The sequence below is a fragment of the Calypte anna genome, chromosome 2, assembly GCF_003957555.1.
Source record: "Calypte anna isolate BGI_N300 chromosome 2, bCalAnn1_v1.p, whole genome shotgun sequence".
Classification (NCBI taxonomy): domain Eukaryota; kingdom Metazoa; phylum Chordata; class Aves; order Apodiformes; family Trochilidae; genus Calypte; species Calypte anna.
In genome coordinates, this window is record NC_044245.1 from 89,890,486 (window position 1) to 89,907,199 (window position 16,714).

At 38.2% G+C, this 16,714-nt stretch overlaps 1 protein-coding gene across 1 annotated transcript in view; it reads right to left on the reverse strand.

The window, feature by feature from the left end:
- LOC103530705 (dynein heavy chain 5, axonemal) overlaps positions 1-16,714 on the reverse strand; it is a 157,844-nt gene that overhangs the window by 63,009 nt on the left and 78,121 nt on the right. The window contains exons 51-59 of the mRNA XM_030444932.1: positions 14,131-14,337; positions 12,833-13,162; positions 11,278-11,484; positions 10,951-11,193; positions 9,982-10,136; positions 8,178-8,842; positions 6,941-7,221; positions 6,322-6,537; positions 3,550-3,717 (exon numbers count right to left, since the gene is read on the reverse strand). Of these exons, the coding sequence (XP_030300792.1) occupies positions 3,550-3,717; positions 6,322-6,537; positions 6,941-7,221; positions 8,178-8,842; positions 9,982-10,136; positions 10,951-11,193; positions 11,278-11,484; positions 12,833-13,162; positions 14,131-14,337 (2,472 nt within the window). The remainder of the gene's footprint in view (positions 1-3,549; positions 3,718-6,321; positions 6,538-6,940; positions 7,222-8,177; positions 8,843-9,981; positions 10,137-10,950; positions 11,194-11,277; positions 11,485-12,832; positions 13,163-14,130; positions 14,338-16,714) is intronic.

The following is a 16,714-nucleotide window of genomic DNA, read 5'->3' on the forward strand; positions in this document are numbered from 1 at the left end:
CCAGTTGGATGCAGTGTGGTAGCCTGAATAAATGGATTTTTATGTGAATGAATCATGAGGGTTTGAGACATGAGACCCACAGTCTTATCTGCTATGTAAAGGTGATGGTGCCAGATTCTTTGCAGTGGTACCCAAAGAAAGGACATGGGGCAAAGGGCACATGCCCGATGGGCACTCTAAAACAACATGTTGCATGAAAACAGCCTTGTGGGAATGTCCCTTGAACGAAGCTAGTTCCTGAAAGGTGCCTAAAATTGCTGAGAAATTGCTGCTTAGCCAAACCAAATTCACACCAGGGACCATTCTAGCAATTTAACAGTGCAGGTGGTCACTTTCCAATGTCTAGAAAAATTCCCTAGCACTGTTTAATTTATTATATTGATATAGCTGTATGTTTCTCATTGATTCATTGCAAACTCAATTTTGCAAAGCACCAAGTATATCTGGCCCTGAACCAAGGAAGTATTTAAAAAAAATGCCAATATGAAAACTCACACCATTTAATGCTAACCCCTACTTTTGAATAGAATGCCCAGACCCACACTCTATCCCTCAGAAAAGCAGCTGCTGCTCAGTAAATTCAGGAAATACTACTAGAAGTGGGAGAAAAGCAGCTGAAACTTTATAGTTCATCACAGGTAAGGGAAATCTGGAGCTTCCCTAGTTTTTCTTGTGTTTCTGGAATTTTATGTTTACAAGTTGACCATTCTCTACAGTCCATTTTGCACTCACTACTGCCAGGCCAGGCCAGAAGGCTTCTTGCACTTTGACACTGCCTCTGCTCCTAAGCCTCTGTGGATGTGTTTGGTGATCACCTCTGCCTTTTTCTTCAGTCCTGGCCTGGGCACATGGCATCTGACTGGCACCTCTCTGTGGAACTGGGAGGTTCAATCTCAAGATGCCCCTGTTCCAGATCATTGCAGATTTTTCATATAGTTTAGTATCAACTTTCTCAAGGTCTCAATATCATTAAAAGTTTGGGTTCACCATTATTGAGGGAAACATTACAAGAGAGGCAAATACATACAGAGGTTTTGCAGCCATTCCAAAGACAATGTTTTTGCTTCCCCAATCTACACAAATTATAGACATATACATATGTATACATACATACATAAGTACACATACAAAAAGATACATGCATACTGAACTTAAATAAAATCTTGCCTCTATTTCTTTGATATCACTGACCATCCTTTGGGATGAAATCAACTTTTAAATACACAGAGATCATGCCTCTTGCTTGCTTTTCACAATCTACACTACCAACTGGAAGACTCTCCACTTTGTCCCTTCAGTTACATGTCCTAACTTCAATCTGTTTTGTCAGATGACATAGTCCTCCCCTTCACCACCCCAGAGTATAAGCTTTCCTTCTACAATTACTGTGGGCCTTGAATTCAGATTTGAATGCTTGTTTTCCTGCCCAGTGGGCATTACCTTGACAAGGACGCCCTTATTTAAATGTATGACCATGAAATTTTGACAGTCCTTGACTATTACCTATTCCTCAGGTGCAAGATTTTCTCTTGTTGCCTGTTCTGGTGAATCCTCAACATCAAACAGAATTCATAAACTGTAGACAGACTTCCCTTGACTACCATAACAGCCTAAGGAGATCTTAATTGAGATGACTGGAGACATCTCTAAGGGAAATTATACTCCTATACACATTATTTTAATTGGAGGCTAACAGAATCATAGCAAAATCCAGGGCTTCTTCATTCTGCAGTTATATTCTTCAACGAGTGGATAAATAGCAGATGGTGTCTCAGAAATATCAGGTTAATGCAACAGGCTTCACTACCAGGTAAGAAGCTAGAGAGGAACACCTTGCAGATGAGCTGAAATTTTATAAGAAAGTACCACTCAGATGGTGGCTGTTGTATTTTCAGCAACCACACAGCACTGTATTTGCAGGCAGCATCTGGTTATATGTTATGTGTTTGATTTTAAGTTAGAACCTCGGTCTGCAAGCCAGAAATCCAAAAATGTGGGTATCCATTTCTAGGAATGTGTTATTTTTGCACTGTATTTACTACAGTGTAAGTCACTATTAACTAGTTTTCATAAGTTGTCACATTTAATATAAACGAGGCACAGAATCTCAGTTAAGATGCAATTTTAAAATATATTAGATGGATTTTGCAGGTGTTGAAAGGGGTTTATCTCCTAGAACAGCAGTTAGGATAAAGAAGCTTGATCAATTCATTAAGTAAAATCCCTTTTAGCATTGGGTGATTTAACCTGTGCTACTACTTACACAATTTAATTGTATCTTTATTTTCAATTACTTTCTTAGCATCACTCCAGTGCTTCCTGCAATACCTCCCGCATACTTTAAAAACTTTCTCCTTCTGTGATCTCCACTTTTAAAATATTTGTGTCTGTTGCTATACATGACACTCTTTTGCCAAGAAACATGTGCTCATTTTTTTTTTATCAGCTACAGTGTGACAACAGTGTAAATACTGGAATACAAAAATAAATTATAGGTAATCTTAGGTCATATATATCAAAATAAAACTGCAAGAGCCCTTTTGCAGCTTCTAGAGTTGCATCTGCATATAAATCCTCTATTTCTTCTAGGTCTAACTCCCTTTTATAGCTCTCAGTAACCACACTTCAAATTCTGTTTTCATTAGTGACCATCCCATTAATTGAAGAGAAGTGCTAGTTATATATATATATATCATAAAAACATAGTCTTCTCTACCAGTTACTTACACAAAAAATATCATGCCTCTAATGAACTTGAATCAATCTGTCTAGATTTATTGAAAGAATATGCCAAGAGTTTTGAATATATCATTGATACAGTCATTTATACAACAGGAGACTGAACATAGGTATAGTGGAAGCATAACCAACTGTATGCATTTCTTCAGAAAAGAGACAAAATTCTCTGTAAAAGCAATTATTATGAATCACTATATAAATGTTCAAAGTCCTTTTTTTCCCCCATATGCTCAGAAATTAAGCATTTCCAAGAGAATAAAGCTATCTTTAGGAAGGTAGGAATGTTATGACAGAAACCTATGCCAAGTGACTACTTATTTTATTGTATATACACTCACATGTAGCAGTTTGACTCTCCAAAGTTTGCCTAGAAAATTCCAGCTAAATTCATTAAAGAATACTTCTGTGCCAAAACCAGTCTCTCCTCTCTTAGATTCTACCAAAAGCACAATGAGTGTGCTCCTACCCAGGCCAGTAGAACTGAGAGGTTTTCATGAAACTGTAGTGTCTGGCAGCAAGCTGGAGATTAGAGAGAGAATCAGTATCTCCCACTTGCAGATATCCATCCAGGTCCTATAAAAGAACACTAAAAATCCCACTGTGTTCATGGAAGTCATCACTGTACCCCAGAGTAGCTGTGTAAGTGGAAAAAATTGTCAGGACACCTTCAGCCATTGTGTACTTGACTTCATAACTGTATGTGAAGAAACAAGAATCTCTTGAAACTCTTGACCTTTCTTAGCCAAAATGACATGACATTTAACAATACAGTAGTTCCTTTAGGAAAATAAAATAAGTAATAAGAAATACCTTAAGAGGAAGAACTTCTTTATTAATACCATAGAAGTAAGCCATTGCTTGTGTCCATGAGCAAAGACCTGCAACATTTCCACATACTTTTTTAGCAGTCTCAAGATTATAATCCTCCATCTCCAAATAAGGGCCTAGAAGCTCCACAGTTTCTCCTGTAATTGAGTCCTAGACAATGAAAAGAAAAAAATCCTTCTTTATTTTAGAAAACAGTCTGCTTCAGAGAAACACTTTTCTTTTTAAAAACATGATGGTACCCCTTCACAGAAGAAATGAACAAAAAAACACTGTTGCCTTTCACTCTTGGAAAGGACAGAAGATTTGGGTTTTTTTGTAAACTCAGCTGAAAATGCCTCCTACTTCCATTGCAACAGACTGACTTCAGTTTGCAATTAATATCCATATTTGTCCCACAAGATTCACAAACATTACTTGTATCATATCTCCATATCAACTTGGGCTGATCTAAGTTACTGCTTCCATAGCACTGTATCTTCTCCGTCCCTCAGCCTGATAGTCTTGCTCCATCTTTGATGCTCACTGAGCTAATTTGGAAGCTAATGTGACAGAAGTCTAAATCAGCAAACTAGTGATTAATTTTTTTCTAGGGTAGTTCCCTGAACAAGCTCACCATGGCAGCAGACAGGCACCAGGGTGAACGTAGATAAGGGAGTCGAATGTGTGGCTTCAAGGAGGAAAAAGGGTGAACTGCAAGGTGCTGACTTAACTGTAAGAGTGATTTTTTTTTCAGCTGTTCATGTCATTATTCTAATCTTAGATTTTTCCCCCCATTCACAATCTGTTGAGAACATAAAAAGTCAGATCTTTGATGATGGTGGTTAATCTATAATTAAGTGTCAGAAGGAAATGGAATTCATCCCCTTTAGCAATGTAGAGAGTGGAAGAGCTTATACAGGGTAACAATGGTTGCTTAACAACAGAGGCATTAAGAATCATCCATTTTTTGGAAATGTATCAATGCCTTTCTTTTCATGCATCTAAAAATCATCTCCCATTCACACTGTCAAGTGATACTCCCTTTTCCTGATTTTCTGCATAGCAGAAAAGACTGCCTTGTACTTGTCTGATCCCTAGCTACTATTATAACAATGACTTTCATTATATTATTGCTAGAATCAGACATGGTTATGTTTTCACTATGAGCATTTCTTAAAATGTAAAGTAGTGCTGGAAAAACATTTTGACTTTTTCATTCTCCTACTCAAAACTATGAGCTAGCAAGCTGTCAAAGGTGAAGCAAAGACCAACCAGCAGTGGCCCAAGTCTCTGATCAAAAGCTTGAAAAATGTCATGCTTTTCTTTCTAAGTAGTGAATTTTACACCCAAGGAACCATTTCATCCCATAACTTTTCTTGCCCGAAAAAAACCAGAAAGAACAAAAATTTCACAGACAAGTAATCAGTTCAGTCTACTCAGATCTCCAGACATGATGAGCTTTTTCCTCATATGTAGTAGTCTTAGAAACAAGAAATGAGGTGGGAGGACAGCATGTGAAGTATCTCATCAGGGATAGAAGTAGTCTAGAGTTCTTCACCACATTCATCAGTATCTCTTTCGGCAAGAGCTCAGTCCCACAAAGATCATTCTGACTCCTCCGAGTAAACTTAGATGTGTTGCAAACTACCAGCAGGAACACATACACTATTAATAAGTGCCCAAACTGGAAGCCTCATTAGAGCAAAGCTTCAGTAAGAAGTGCATAATTAGTCCCCATTATCTCTAAACTAATTTCCTCTTTCTATTAAGAGAAGATAGAACTTGGAAAGATGGCCAGATAGGCAGCCCCAGGAAGAGACTGTCTACAGAGACAGTGCAACTAACCAGGTAGTGCCTTGCCAATATGGCTCACTGGGAGAGAATGGCTCCTGGGGATAGTGAGAATCATCATTTCAAGCCTCATCTGCACAACAAAAACTCCCCAGTAGCTTAGAAAAGGCATCAGCAAAAGGCACAGAGAAAATGGATTCAAAAATTATCGTACAAATGATAAGAGTATGTTCTGCAACACTGCTGAAAACCTAGGGTTTTGCAAAACATACTATGTTTCTTGGATTTAAAAGTTGGGCCATGATTCTGCCATTCTATATTCCAGCCTAGCTCTTTTTCTGGTCCAGCTACCTATGACATCTTTCCTTTGAATCCCTGCAGAGAAAATTCCCTTCTCTCACAGTCCAATGAAACTTAGCTGTAAATGGGATGAGGTTCTGTTCTGACAGAAATAAAAAACTGCTTTATATATATATATATTACAGTTCTTAGTTCATTCTGCATTTCACTATTTTTCTAGTGAAAGAACCCTAAAAGTTCCCAAATGTGGCAGTATTTTTCCTGACAGGGAGCTCATTTTCTTCTGTATTTCCTCATAGCTTCCCATGAAATGAACCCAGAGGCAGAGTTCTAGAGTGCTATATCTGCAAGCAGACACAGTAGCACTGGAAATGGTGAGCCACTTGAAAAATCAAGAATCCTTTTTAAAGGATTCTTACTGAGAAGCAGGAACTGCCTGAGTAAAGATAACACTAAGCTTCTGGAAATCTGATCTTGTTCTTAGGATATCTTTGTCTGCTACCAAAACTGTGCTGCCCAGGATGAAATTACTGAAACAATAAAACACTGGAGATGAATGCAGTCACAAAGGTATCTACAAATGTAGACACACAAAAGCCTCTTCTGTTTCAAAACACCTTTGAAGGTTGAAGATGATCTCTAAAGACAACATTGGGAGTAATGGTGGCATTATTGACTTCTTACCTTCTGGAAAGTAAGCAACATGCTAAGAAATCCTGAATTATTCATTAGCTTCAGAGCCTCAGTCCATGATGGCTTCACACCTGGGCGTTCTTGATCAGGTGTTACCAAGTCTATTTTTCTTTGGAATAAAAGTAGCACACAATCCATAATTCGCATTATCAAGTGAGGAGGTTTACCCAGTTTGCGAACAGTTGCAATGTCAGAAGGTTTTATTGTCTGAAAAATTAAAAGATAAACCAATCCATTTATTTAAACAGACGCTTGACGGAAAAGAGAGTTTTTGGAACGACCATATATGTAATGCAATTGATGCAGTTTTGCAGGTAACCCAGAAGTGATACTGAAGAATGTCCTTAAAGGTAGTATCATTCAGTAACTGCTTTATTACCAGAGAGTAGAGATGGTTCTAACCACCTAACCTCTCTACTTATTTAGTTTTAAATTTTGTTTTGGGTTTTTTCTTTGTTTGGTTTTGGTTTTTTTTTTACCCCCAACAAGGATTAACAGATTAGTGTCAGTACTTTCAATATTATATTATTCCAGATCAGAAGCAGAAGCCATATTATTGCAAATAACAATTATTAACTCCATCCATGTTCAGAATATCTTTGGTTCTGACCTGCAGGGCTGCCTCAGCTTCTTCCAATGCAGGTCTTGCAGCTTCAAGCTTATCTTCTGCTGCTGCTTTATCACTAGCAATGTCATCCACAATGGCCTGAGCCTTGTCTTTTACCTTTTGCACCTGCATTTTCACCTTCTCAGCAGCTTGGGCTTTCATAGTTACTTCCAATAACACTTCATCAGCTTTTTTTGAAGCTACAGCCAAATCTTTCTCTTTCATCGCCAATTCGTTTGAGAGCTGATTTACCGAAACCTCAGCTTCCATCAGTTTTGCAAGACCTGTGTTGAATAAATTCTGATTTAGGAATAGAAAGACCTATTTAGAGAGGCACTTTAGTGAAGCAATCTGTCAGTCACTCAGATTAATGCTCAGGAACCCCAGTGAGTGATTCCATTTGTTGAACATCACAATTAAGCAGGCACAACATCCATTTGCTATTTAAAGCTTTGTATTTTTTTTAATGGGTGACTCTTCAGAATCTGTCACTTGATCACTTCTTATATGTTAGTGGGACACTAAATATCAAACACATATGTTGAAAAGCATTTGTACTGTGAATAGTACTCTTAAGAATTATGTGTGTAATTTCAGAAATCCGTGAGACCCTAAGCAGTATGAGAGTACTCTCTGTAAAAAATTAAGAGGAACCTGGCATCCTGAGCAAGGCAAGTGAAGGCTCAAAAAAAAAACTATGCTGATCTTCTGAATTCAGCATTGCAGGAACACCCAGATGAGGTGAGGATAAAAGAAACTACAGATTCTTGAGCAATGCAATGCAATGCTCTAACATTTTTATCAAAGAAAAAATCACTTAGTAAAGCTGTAAGTATAAAAATCCTTATATATAAATACATGTATCTAAATGGAAACACATCATGTAGACCTTTCAAAAAGCTCCACGTGTTTCCAGGTACCCAACCACCCTCTGCCTATGGAAATGCATGTATATAGGTCAGTTCTGCAACTGAAAACAGTGGGAGGAGAAAGTTCCTAGGTTCACGTTCACCTACAAACAGCATTCAGTTTTGGAAACTTTAATTATTTACTGTGTATGACCTTGTGCTCTGCAGTATTATGAAAATTCTGCATTTGGCATGTAACTGTTTCTTTAAAAGAGGTCATGATTTAAATCCTTACTTTGACATTGTTTTACTCAGAGTCTTGTCACCCTATTAAAACAAAACAAACAAAAACACCACCACAGAAAATCAATACAAAACAGACAGTAAAGTACCTGTTCTCATGCGTTCAGACAAACTCGCAACACTGGCAAACTTCTCTTTGTAAATAGCTTTGTAGCCTCCAATGAAGGACAGGTAAGATTTTGGAGTCACAAATGTTCGTCTCCTATATCGTTCGAAGTATTCAACACATTTTTCAGCTACAATATCTTGAAATGTTCCCATGGTGTTAATAACACTCTGTTTCACTTCATCTGTGCACTCAATATGGGAGGAAACTAAAAAGTGCTGTGCAACTGCTACAAGAGCATCTTTAGGCCAGCGCTGGAACCAGTCTATGGTACAGCCTGAGATCAGACCTGGAAATCTGAGTGCATGAGTTCTGAATTTTTCCCCAACAGGAGAAAAGCAAAGAACAACATGCAGGTTATTACGAACTCGAGCAAGAAAGTAATCATAAAGATTTTCACTGGTGGGAGTACGCCTTGGATACTCCTTCTTCATTGCTGGTATCAGGTCTTGCGTGATTTCACCTATTTCATCTCGTGCAAAAAGATTTGAGACTTCACCTGAAGCCAAAACATTGTTCATGTACTCAAGAAATGATTCATCTCTGATTTCATTGTCTGTGAAAATAAACACAATGCCCTTTCCTTTTTGCCCAGCAGTGCGGTACAAGATTTTCAGATCATCCAAAAGGTTATTGGTGGCATATGTTCTGGTATAGAAAAGGATTAAAGAAAGAGAGAACAAAAATTGCAGATCAACTTAGGAGATATCTATCAACTGGCTCAGGTGATTAAAAAAAAACCAGAAAAAACAGAAAAAACCCAAACCCAACAAAACCTACTATAATAAGAAAATATTACCATATCTCCTGATTTAATTTTTTTTAGTTTTTTTCTCAAGCATTTTCCCAAGTGAATGATCAGTACCAAAAATCATGAGAAAGGAGGTGAAATCAACAGATTAAAATGCTGAAAAAATAGATGGTAAGAGAAATATTTTGTCTAAAATAATGCTACTCTGCTTTCCTACAGTCTGCAGACATAAACTCTGTTAGCGTTGTAGGTTATTACTGATACATTAAGTTGTCATGTAGGTTCTGATACCTGTAACCATTACATAAATACAGCTGGATTTTCTTTTGAAGCTATCACCATTCCTTACTTCTGCTTCTTGAACCTCGGAAGAGGTAGTGATATATTTTTCTTTCTCTTTCCTTTAATCAGAAACCTCATAATAGTGTCCAAAGACCTTACATATCTCTCTAAGGAAGATTTTTTAACATGTTGAGTAGTTTGTAGAGTGAAATACATGTGGTCCACCCTCAGTTCTTACCTCTATAAGCCCTGCCTCAAAAGAAAAAAAAACAGAGGGCCGTAGTTACTCCCAGTCACTTCAGATTTCTACAAATTATTAAATTCCAGCACTACGTGCTATTAAGCCATTGATATCAGGTGTAACAATACCGTCCTGGTTCATAAGTCTCTACAGAAAATGTTATTACTTCCCCTGGTCATCAGCATTTACCTACTATGCAGAATACACCAGCATATTATTCCATATTATCTTTAGTGCAAACTGGTATTTTAGTGGGATTTCAAAAGAGTGCACTGAGAGTCAGATGCTGAAGGAAAGGCAGATTTCTTGACATTAGCATAAAGGCAGCTGAACACAGACCTGGGATCTCTCATCTCTGGACTGTGGACTTGCACAGATGCTTTTGATTGAAAATGTAGTTTACAGTGAGGAATAAAATGTTTGACAGATTTGCATTTCTTTAAGTTGATTATGAGATGTTTATTTCTATGGCAAATAAAGGAGCAAATAACTATGTACCCTGCATTGTGTTACCTTGTTAAAGTTATCTGAAAGTTTTCGTATCCAGCAATATATGATGCTAGTCTGGTCATACTCTGTTTTCCAGATCCACCCACACCCACCAACAATGCATTTCCTTGTGGAGTACGAATAATCCGTGATATTTTAATCAAATGGATGATTGCATCCTGTACATTGAGAGAAAAAAATATGAAAATATGTAAAAATAATATAATGTCTGTTCAACTAGAAGCACATCACCAGGTAGCTGCCTCGCAAGAGCTAGACGGCTTCTATGGAGCCTATGCCAAAAACTCAGTCCTGTAGTCATAAAAATGAACAAGAGATTTCCCCTGACTTCAGTGGACAGCAGGGCTAGCTCAAAAGAAATGTCCTAGTATGAAGCTCATATGAAACAATGCCATATGCAGTGTTTGCACTTGGCAGAGTTGAGGGCACAGAAAGAAAAGTAGGGGACAGAAAGAGAAGTAGAAAGTATGTGTATCAACACCCACCCCACCTTTTAGTTGACCTACTTAAAGGCCCTCTAAATAGGCTGCCAAAAGTAGAACACACCATAGACATTTCTTATTCCACTGCTGTATATATTTTAGTGCACGAGTTAATCTGAAATGCCCTAAAAATCTAACAGACCACCCTGTTTAAAGATGATGAAAGCATCATGCGTCAAGTGACCTTTGAGAAGGTGGTAACTTTCTGAGATGCAAGATGACATTCATGATATGCACTGTGGAAACAAATGAGTTGTGCCTTGCATTAGGCAAGGCAGGAGAAAGAAAAGATGGGGAACTGCAGAGATATGGAAAAATCTGAGAGCAAAAAAGCTTGACTTCATAGAGCTTATTTGTAAGGCTTACTGGATACAGGGATAGCCATTCTGAGATATCTCCACAATGATTTGATAGAAACATCTGAGATCCATGTATCAGTAACTGCAAGACTCAGCACTTTCTGTATTAACATAATTAAAGGCACTAATACCTTGAAAAATACCAAATCCATCTTTGATCCTCTGATGGTTTCATTGTACTGATGCATGAACATCTGCAATCTTTCAGCCAAATAAGACAAAGATGGGGTAGGCTCATAAATTTTAGGAGCCTTCAACTCTACATCATCAGGTTCGTCTCCAGTAGCTTCTGGGACATCACGCAAGAAATCCACAAAGTATAATTCTGTTGGTTTATCTTCAAATAGATTTTCACCATGTTCTGCAGAAGCAATCTACAATGCATTAAGGATTGTTTTAGTAATGAAACATTTTCTTGATCTCTTTCTGTGGCAAATACTGTAACATTACTTGCCTACCTTTTTCATCATATCTTCAAACCATTCTTTATCACTTTGACTGATGAACCTGTCTGCAATTACACGTCTGCATTCATGCTGGAACAAGGCTACCATAACACTGATGCTCTGGCAAACTTCAGAAGTAACTGCAAGTATTCCTTGCCAAATACGACTGAGGTCTCGTAAGTTAAAGATGTAATGAAATTTAGCTGGAGTTGGTAACATCTACAAAATAATGTCATAACCTAGATTAAAATAACTACTAAAATATGTATTTTCTATATGGCATTGAATATGGATTTTTTCATAAACTAAAAATCATTATTGCATTAAAGCAAAAAATACAGGCACTGTATTAAGAGGCAATGATAAGAATGAAGACATGACAGTAGGAACTATCAGCTCTTCCAATTTCACATAGGTTTCCTAAAGTTTCTTTGAATCTTTCAAGTCCCAGGAACATGGACTGAAGAGTACCCAAGGCAGGTTAGTTAAGGATGGCATTAAAGGCTACCAAAAAACATTTCAGCATTGCTTAACCGGTGGTGTTATTCCTGGCCTTTCCTCCAGACTATTTCTGTCACACTCTTTTGTCCTTTACAAGAACACGTGAGGAAAAGTTCATGTGGAAAAGGAAAAATAGATGAGGAAGAGCAAAGTAAAGAGAGCAAAAAAATAAGAAAAGAAGATTTGAGAAAATTAATAACTTGGCAAAAGCTACATTTTCTTTATAGACAGTTAATTAAAAGTAGTAAGTATCATTTCCATTGAGTACAGTGGTCAATAGTTGCCTGGTCAATAGCTTCAATAGCTTCTATTTCTCTGTATAAGCCAAGTTAATATTTATAGTTGTGTTTGGGAAATTCTGACCAAATGGTTTTGGATTAGAAAAGACAATTTATCAAATCCCTGCATATTCCTATCTTTCCACCAGTCCCCTTCACTTTTTTCACTAGGAGATTAAATTTGGCACACATTTCTGTGCTGCAATTTTACTCTTACTGTTCAAAATTCATTCTACAGATGAATTCCATTTTCTATTTCAAAGCAATACTTGCTGAGGAATTGGAGGTAAATGTTTTTACAATCTGTTTGAAATGGAGAAGTAAATATTCAGAGTTTACGAAATACCAGATTTTATTTGTTTTGAACTGATGCTATCTCTGCCAAATTTGACTTCCTTCTTTTAAATCAGATCTTTAAAGTTTCTCACAATCCCAAATATCTTTACAGAAGATTCCTATCTAATTTTTAATTTATCATTCCTTACGCTCTTCACATTTTCTCAACCAGAAGATCTCTAAATCTTCCTGTCATCTATGCCTACTACAGTATACTTATAGAATGTAATGCTTACATTAGCTGTAGAAGGCACTTCATATGATTATGTTTTCAGTCAGCTAATTAGATGCTGTCACAACAAATCCAGAACAGAAGCATCAGCCAGCAGACACATATACAGGTCACAGGTTCCCAACATGAAGTAAGAACACACACGACCTATACAGAAGACCCAGGTCCTGCTGCTTTGCCATGGTACAGATGTTTCAGAGGCTTCTTAATAGAATTTTACCTTCGCTTTTGTTGTTTGCCAGACCTTTCGAGTTGTAGATACCAGTGCTGAAGCCAGCTTACATATTTCTGCAGGGAAGCCTCGTTGTTCACAGAAATAGCCTTCAGCTATTGTTTGAAATATTTTGTCAACAGAGGAACTGGAAGGCAGGGTGCAGTTGTAGATGGTGAACTGGCGTTTCAGGCGCTGTGGGATGTCGTTCCGGCCTCCTCCAGGGTGAATCATAGCAGCTACAAACTGGGTGTCAACCACATTTGTGAATTCTCCTGGCTTCTCCAAATTGTAGAAACCTTTCTGTTCCATCAGCTGTCTTACAATCTCATTGGTGATCTACTTAGCACCAAAAAAAGAAAAAAAAAAAAAAAAAAGATAGAAGAGGAAGTTAAGTATTTTAGGGGTCTCAACTTTAAAGATAGGAAGAAACCTCTAGTATAATAAATAGGTAGGCTAGAGGAAAGACATCTCTTATCTTTCTTAATTTCAGGTATTCTGCTGGACACTTTTGCAATTTATAAAGCCATGCATCAAGCTCTCTGATGCAGTATGCAGTGGATGGGCTGCACGTAAGCTTCATGTGCTGAGTAGTTGTGGGCATGAGATCAGAGCTTCAACTGGATTTTCACAATACCAGTCTAAGAATATGCAGTACTTTAAACTTTCAAGCCAGACTATATTTTCAGATTGACACAGGCACTTAAATGGTGACAAAGAATGTTTAGTTTAGCACAAAATATAGTCACAGATTCACTCTTATAGGAGTGAGAGAGCAGGACTTCAGAGCTGTATTGGGAGAAAGAAAATTACTTTTCTCAATCTTAGTATTTTTAATTTAAGTCAGATTTTTAGAGTATACGCCTCCCAGCATTCATCAATATCATGTATGTCAACTGCACCATTAGATTTCACCAAATATTTAGTGCACTTAAAGTTTATAGAGGATGGAAGGAGGAAAGAGTACCTGACTGCTTCTTGCATTCACAATCTTTCTTTCCCAGATTGGTTCCTAGTACAGCTAGTTTGGAAATTCTGTAAGATCTTTATGCAACCAAAACAAAAGGCTTAAAAGCTACAATGACTGATGCAAATTGCTTGAGGCTGACCCCAACCTTTCGGATCTGACATCTCATCAGCAAAAAGGGGCTTGGGGAAATGGCTTTTAGCAGTCACACTTGGTCTGGCCCATATTATGATATCTTTTTCCTGAACTTTCCTATTTTCACAGCCCACAGATCAGTATTTTCATCAGCAGCATTAATGGCAAGACCACCAGTTCCCAAATGTTAACATTTTCCTTTTACCTGATCACCCCATTCATTAATAACAGGCATGTTTATGTCATCAATAAAGACAGTCATCTTCTTCCCTGCAGGAGGCCCATATGTGGTGCCCATTCTCTTATCTAAGTAACTTTCTATGCTCCTCTGGAACATATTTGGCAGAGTTGCAGAAGAAAAGTTTAGCCTTTTGGTCACGTGAACATCACGATTGTACTTGCTTGTGTAATCCTGCAAGATAAAGCAAAGTTAAGTAAAATGCATCAGTAAATCCAGATGAATTCAGTCAGATGAGGCAGATGCTCTGTACCCCTGCAAAAAAAAAAAACCAAACAAACCAAAAAAACTACCAGACAACGAAGAAATCTCAGCCCTGCTATTAACTTCAAAATGTCAAACAGCAGTTTATTTAAGATAAATATACCATTTCCAACTTCTCAGTTAAATTTTTCTGCATAGAGCTCCTAAGTATTAACTTTTACAAGCTTTTAACAGACCTCACTAAATTTTACAAGGAGACATGACAACTCAGGATGCAAATAAACTTTGCATTAGTAATCTGAGTTGTTAAAAATGGTAGCTGTTAGTGATGATCTATTGCACCAGTCTGCAAGGAACTGTATCTTACAACAAAAGCAGTGTAAATGAATGGTGAGGGAAAATTGAACCCATCTTTGAGTTTACTCATATTTATCCTTTCTTACTGAAGAAAGGAATCCCTGGGTTTTATTATTGTGTATTATTCCCACAACTGCTGCAGATGCCCTAAAGCAACAAAGTTCCACTCTTCGTATTTAGTAAGGTTTTATAGTAAGAGAAAGAAAAAGATGCAACCCTGGAGTCACACCAAGGCATATTAATAAAGCACAGGAAATATATCATTTAGCAAGAGTACTGGGACATACAAATAGTGTTAAAAATTCCAGATTCCCAACATTATATCTTTTTAAAGATTCAAGTCTTCTGCAATAATTAGAGAGGTGAATGTCCTTTGAATTCTTCTCTTCAAAACAGGATTGACTAGGGATGCTCCCATTTTGATACCCCAGAAAAATAAACTTTTTGCTGTTTAAGTGCTCCACAAGCAATTCCAGTGAGATATCCACTCTGTGGAGCAACAGAAGGGAAGATACAACTAAGCCCCCTAAAAATATTTTGATGAACAGTGTTAAACTGTTAATTTTGTTGATACAGTGTTGATACGATGATCTCAGCTTAAGAAAAGGTGCCCTTCAGGAACAAGTTTTCCTCAGACATCACACAAGTGACAGTCTTCGTGCAGTGTAAATGCAGCAGTCCTGCATTTGGTGAGTCCTTGTGGCAGAAGATGGGTTTGGTGCAGGTCACTGCTCAGACCTCTCCTTGCTGCTCCAGCAGTTTGTACAAGACTGATGTAAGAGGTGCAGGTGCCCAGGTGCTGGCAGTGGGGGCTGTGAGACAGTCCCTTGTGACAAGAGGATGGGTCTTCTTCCCCATGCCAGACACAGCTGATCCCAGCCAGCTCCAACAGACCCCACCTGAGCCTCTCAGCTTGAGTGAGAAATGACAAAATGCAGCCTGGCAGCTGAGAGACAGAAGTGAGAAAAAAACAGCCCTGCAGACACCAAGGTGAGAGCAGAATGGGGAGAAGGTGCTCCACGAGACATTCCCCTGAAACCCATGGAGAAAGACCGTGGTGATGCAGGTTGTCCCTCTGCAGCCCATGGAAGACATCATTGGAGTAGATACCCACGCTGGAGACCTTGGAGGTCACCAGGCAACAGCAGGTGGATGGATGCACACAGAAGGAAGCTGTAGGATGTGGAAAGCCTATATCAGAACAGGCTCCTGTCAGGAGCTGAAGTTTGTGGAGTCAATGCAGGATCAGGTTTTCTGACAGGAACTATAACCCATGGGGGACTCACACTGGAGCTGTCTGCTCCTGCCCCATTGAAAAGGAGTCTGCCCCGCAGAAAGGACTCATGCTGGGGCATCTGGTGAAGGTCTTGTGGAAGGGACCTTGTGGGTGAGTAGGGAACAGTGTGAGGAGAAAGGAGCAGCAGAGATGAGCTGTTATGGATTGCTTGTAGCCCCCATTTCTCATCCCCCTGCTCTGCCCATGGTGGGAGGAAGTGGAGGACTGAAAGAGCAAAATTGAGCCTGGGAAGGGAGAAGGAATGGAGAGTGTTTCGAGCCAATTAAAAAAAATTGATTTGTTTTTCACCACCCTATACTATACTTTTAATTAGCAATAAATTAATTTTCCCAAGATTGACTCTGTTTTATCCTTGATGATATTGGTGAGAGACTTCCCTGTCCTTCTCTTAACTCATATTCTTTTGATGAGGCAGGGGGAACCAGCAGCTGGTGAGGGTCTTTTCAGCCAGCCAAGGTCAACTCACCACAACTATGAATACACAACTTCTCAAAAACATGCTTGTGGTTTCTTTGTTATAGTGTTTCAAAATGTTTACATGGTAGCAGTAATAATCAACAGAACATGAATGGGAATTATATTTGCAAAGGAAGAGGTTGTTTAATGGGATTTTTTCTGTTAAACAGTCAGATTCTGGGTGCAATTTTCAACTCTACCATATAAGTTTCAAGTTAAAATGTGAGGTTTTGCAGT